The sequence below is a fragment of the Buceros rhinoceros genome, unplaced genomic scaffold (genome assembly GCF_000710305.1).
Source record: "Buceros rhinoceros silvestris isolate BGI_N320 unplaced genomic scaffold, ASM71030v1 scaffold13944, whole genome shotgun sequence".
Lineage (NCBI taxonomy): Eukaryota > Metazoa > Chordata > Aves > Bucerotiformes > Bucerotidae > Buceros > Buceros rhinoceros.
The window spans coordinates 39,944-45,025 of NW_010408896.1; the positions used below are offsets into that span (position 1 = coordinate 39,944).

Below are 5,082 nucleotides of genomic sequence, written 5' to 3' on the forward strand. Positions count from 1 at the left end.
AGGAAAAGAAAAAGATCTCTTTCAGTTGATTACTTAGCTACTTTTAAGGATATTAAATTTAAAAAAAAAAATCTAACACATGAACAGGGTGCCAGTACAATCAGGGGGCAGCACAGTAAGTTTGACACAGGCTCAAGTAAGAGGCTGCAGGCTGATTAGGTTCAAATTAATTGGAAGCAATGCAGAGCAGCTGGAAATTCCCCTTCAGGTAGAGCTATGTCAAAGCCATGCCTGACTGATTAATAGGAGATTCTCAGATACCCCAGAGGAGTATGAGCAGCCATATGACAGTCTGGCCAAAGGCTACTATCTGGGAAGGAAATCTTCATTAAAAGAAATGTTTGATCCTCAAAATTGTAAAAACAAATGTTACCAGTCTCCTGAAACTCTTGAAATAACTCAAAGGAGAGAATGACCAGTCCCCAGTGTAGTATCTGCTTGTGGATACGTAAGTTAAATGTTAGCACTAAATACTTCAATGTGGTATGCTTCAAAACACAGGGCTATAAAGAAAGGGAGATTTGGGCAGAGAATACTTTTGGAGAAAAGAAAGGAATTAAATGAACGCACATGTAAAAACTAAAGGTTCAGGTGGAAGGGAAAAAAGAGAGACTGCAGCAGCCAAAAGGCAAGCATGCCCCCCACCCCCCCACCATGCTGAACACCTAACAGAATGAAAACAACAAATTCTATTACCCCAGAATTTCATCAAGATGGCCTTGACCTCAGCCATCTACCATTGCCTCATGTACTTACCATGTGGGATGGCTGTTGACAGAGGGGAAACCACAGTCCAACACACATGCCTATAATTGAAAGTGGAGGCGAAAAGTCTCCATCCCTCTCCTCTCTGTGCAGTAAATTGCAGAGCGCTGACTAAACACCCTCACTGAGACCACAGAGTCCCTCACCACAGTGACATCTCTTATTTCTCTGCAGTTCACCAGGGCCTATTATTGCTTTGCTTTGTTTGATGTTCTCCCTGTGTTGAGAGAAACCATGAAGGGAGGAAACAAGAGAAATCTGTCTTTCAACTTCCTAATCATCTTCCTCAAAATGCTCCCATGCATCAGCACTGATTTCATTATCTGCCTGCTGCTAGATATTTTATTTAAGGAATAACACACAAGGAAGAAAAGATTTAACCCGACCTCCCTGAACTGCTGGGAGATGAATACTATACAGAGCTGACAGTGCAAAGCCCATTTCCTTTCTCAGACTAGCCCAAAGACTATGCAAAATTCCCCTCTATTCAAGCCTCCACTTTTAAATTGGGCTATCAAAGCGTTTTCTTTTTAGGGGTCTGAGTTGATGCAATCAATGAATGAGCACTGGTAACAGGAAACATCACAAAGCATAGCTGTGAGTACAGTGACTCTGAGGGCAGAATAATACAGAAAAATGAAGTAAATTAAAAACAGTGTTCTTCTATCCAGCTATATCAAGAGGTGAATAAAAAGCAGTAGGGTCCACATTTTTTTTCCCCACTGCACCAGTACAGCATTCAACCTGAGATGTTGGGGTGTTTCCGTATCACGGATCAAGTAGGATAGTAAATGAAAAGGTTAGTGGAAAGTGCAGAAGGGTATCATCAAGTGACGAGTAGAAATACCATGGACAGAAAGAGAAGTGAATTGCAGAGCAAGATACAGTCCACACCTTTAAGAAGGCACAAGCATGGGATCCCACCCAGTGGAAGAAGCAATTCAAAGTGACTCAGATGAGGTCTGTCCTAGACCACATACACAATTTCTCCTCTGGAAGATCCAGAGGTGTTAATGCAGCTGCACCTGCGATGATCCCCCCTGCTTACATGGCAGCTCTGTATTTTGTCCACCACAGGCTCCTACAGTCATTTATCTCTCCAAGAGTGATTAACATATAATCCAAATATTTTATTTTGGGAAATAGGCCATCTCTTCCATTCCTGAGACCACGCACAGTAGCCTATTTTCAAAAAGCCACATTTACACATTTATGCAATACAACCAAGACATGACACGAGCAAACCAGGCCAAATTAAGGAAGGGGAACCCAACCTTATCATCTTTATTCTCTTTTCAAAATCTAAAACGACTGAATTTAATTACCCCAGAAAATTTCTACCAAGTGTTGCCTGAGTTCTAATTCCCCAGCATCACAGAAAATCAAGCTATGCCCAGCAGTTCTTCAACAACTAAATTTGCTGCCAGAAACTTCCTGCCCCATTCTAAACCAGCATCCTCACAGTCTCCAACCACAATGGCTGCCCATGCTGCATATTTTCATCATTCATACCTATCCTTCTGCATTTACTGGATCAAGATGACTGCATGTGATGGTAAAATTGGCTAAAGCAAGCCTTGTTTCTCTTCCTCTTGCCCACATCTGAACAAGGAACACAAGCGTCCTGTCTTTACCCCTCATACTGCTGTCTTGTCACCAGTCCCGGGGAGCACAAGGTACTCCTAAACACGTATATTCCAGAGGTCAACATGAAAAAAAGTCATGGCACGCCTGGCTTACCTGATCCTCGGAGAGCTGTGATATGTGATTCACCGCAGCGTAAGACTCTATCTTTGGGTTGAAGTGATTGATGATGGCTCTGAAACAGAAGAGGGAAATTTTCAGAGGTTTCAGGAAGAGCTTAGGGATGCAGCAGAAACTCCCTGTAGCCTGAGTTGGTGCACGTGGAGCCATGATCCTACAAGAACCAGTTCCTCCCTCACCGGACTGTATTGCTTGCTCTGCCGAAGGCACACTCCCTGCAGAGAGGCCAATGCAGATAAAGTCACTGGAAACCGCAAGCACAGGCACTGCCCTACCCGTGGGGTATTTGTCCCAGCAGATACGGGGCTCTGCTCACCACTCTGGCAGAGGGAATCACTGGCTTGCTGGGAACTGGCTGCAAACTTGCCCCATCCCGCTCAGGAACTGCATCTACTCATCTCTTTGAAAATCAGTACTGCCCAACACTTCGCTCTACAGAAACTTGTCGCCTAATGTGTTGAAGCTGATGGTTTATTGCTTTGGATCTTCACTATGTTTTAAATGTTGTAGCTGGCTTTTACTTGTAGTCATCCATCACTGCAGCCACTACTTTGACTTCTTCCCACAACAACTTTAGTCCTCAGCCCCAATTTAGATTGTTAGAGATAAGTTATGACAGTGTTCCAAATACAGCAGCAGAAACACTTATCACTCCTACTCCTCTGCCTCATTTCGCTCGCTACCTACACCAACGTACTCCCCTTTCATACTACGCAGATTTAGAGGCAGATGTGAGAAATCTAAAATTGAAAGTAAAATAGTAATTGGGGAAAAAATATCAAACTGCAGCTGGAATATTTCTTCAGCTTCTTCTCTGCTTGTCAGGTACAACTGAGAAGACAGATGACAAGACATTAAAGTCTTACCAGGCTACGGTTTACAACTGGTCTAGTTGGGATATTACTCATGGGACCCGCTGCTGAGGTAAACACTCATCATGGGAACAGCCCGTGTCAGTGCTCGGCACAGATGCACACTGATGGTGCCTGGAGAACACTTGCTTGGCCAAATTATGCCACAGCAGCAGTCAGGGCTTTCACTCTCATATTCATCAGCATGAAAATCCACTCCAGCTCCCTCTGTTGCACTCTAATGGTTTCCCTCCTCCCCAAACCTTCCCCCTGCAGAAGGGCTTTCAGCTGCTTTCTCCAGACCTCATCATAGCTAAGAGCCAGTAGCCGAGTCCGGGAATAAGTAATAGTCAGTGGTGCCAATCAGAGCCAGTGGAAAGAAAACCCACCTGGAAGCATCTTTACTACTTTAAATACACAGATAAAGAAAAACAGTGTGGAAGGGGTGGGGAGTGGGAGAAAAGTGAAAAACAGAGCAAACAGAACAGAATCTGCAGATTCAGCGCAACATTCCCAGCCATGCACCTCATCAACACAGCAGATGCAGTCCATACGCAAGGGCAGTTACTCTGGTGGCTGCTTCTACAGTGTCAGTACGTACTTAGCACAGAGGAGCTTCTGCAGTCTCACCAGCCTTGACAGTTACATCAGCAAAGAGAATTCAGCAGGACCCCTGCCAGGCTTCCCATAGCCCTCCCTCCTCCGGAGGAGAGCAAGAAGGCAGGTACAGACATGCCAGACTTCCCCTTTCAATGTGACCAGAGAAGCAGCTCCTGTGAGTCACCATCACACTCCCCATTACCCAGCCTCTCGAACACTGTGGCTTTCAAGTTGCATGTTTCATGCCTGGCTGGAGATGTATTTACACTCCTACAGGGCACGCTACAAGCTACTGAAAGAAAAGGGAGCACAGACTTACAACAACTTAACTTCTGGCTTGACAGAAGGTTTGGCAGCTCCAAGAGGTTCAGTGCGCTCACATGGTTCCAACATTTACCAGGGAACAGATTTAGCATTCATTTGTATCCACTGCTGTGAAGCACTTCAACATGGGCCGCCTGCTCGCAAGTCCCTGCTCAGATCTGAGCTAGTGGAGCGGCACCTGCAATCACAGCTGGGATTCACCCAGGGAAAGCAATCCCCACAACCAGCTGCCACTGCAGTAAGAATCAACAGACATTAAGGAAGGGAAAGAATTCAAGTTGTCTTCCTCATTTCCCTAAAGGCGAATGGACAGCTCCTCAGCGACTAGAGGAAGAAGTTTAGCTGCTTAATTTAAGAGAGCTCTCACTCCCAACCTAATTTTCTGCAGAGTGGTTTTCCTGAACCTGCAGTTAGCCTGGGACAGAGGTGCAGGAAGAGGTTGGGTTCAACTCTGGCTTTGTGCAGCCAGGTTCTTACTGTCCAGCATACACTATCAAGGGCAGGCTCTGCACGTGGTACAGCTCCTCCTCACGCATCTGCCACAGGAAACTCCATCGCTACCCAGCTCAAGCTGCTGTGGAAGAGCAGCGCCCTTCTGCATCAACTACCCTGATATGCCTCCACTATTCTTCCATCTCTCAAAATCCATCTTGTCGCCAGGGCATACTTTGACAACAAGCCTCTTGGGCTACCGAGTAACAGTTGGAATTTCACTTTATGAAGGCACCACTGCACAGGCACTTGATCCTGGGACAACAGGGGACCAGGAGCTTTTAAG

The 5,082-nt window shown here is 45.6% G+C and overlaps 1 protein-coding gene across 1 annotated transcript in view; it reads right to left on the reverse strand.

The window, feature by feature from the left end:
* The window catches only part of LOC104492468 (UPF0668 protein C10orf76 homolog), a 34,526-nt gene extending 29,686 nt beyond the window's left edge, over nucleotides 1-4,840 (reverse strand). Inside the window, exons 1-3 of the mRNA XM_010135034.1 lie at nucleotides 4,782-4,840; nucleotides 2,709-2,744; nucleotides 2,506-2,584 (exon numbers count right to left, since the gene is read on the reverse strand). Coding sequence (XP_010133336.1) covers nucleotides 2,506-2,584; nucleotides 2,709-2,744; nucleotides 4,782-4,840 — 174 coding nt within the window. The remainder of the gene's footprint in view (nucleotides 1-2,505; nucleotides 2,585-2,708; nucleotides 2,745-4,781) is intronic.
* Between the last annotated feature and the right edge of the window lie 242 nt (nucleotides 4,841-5,082).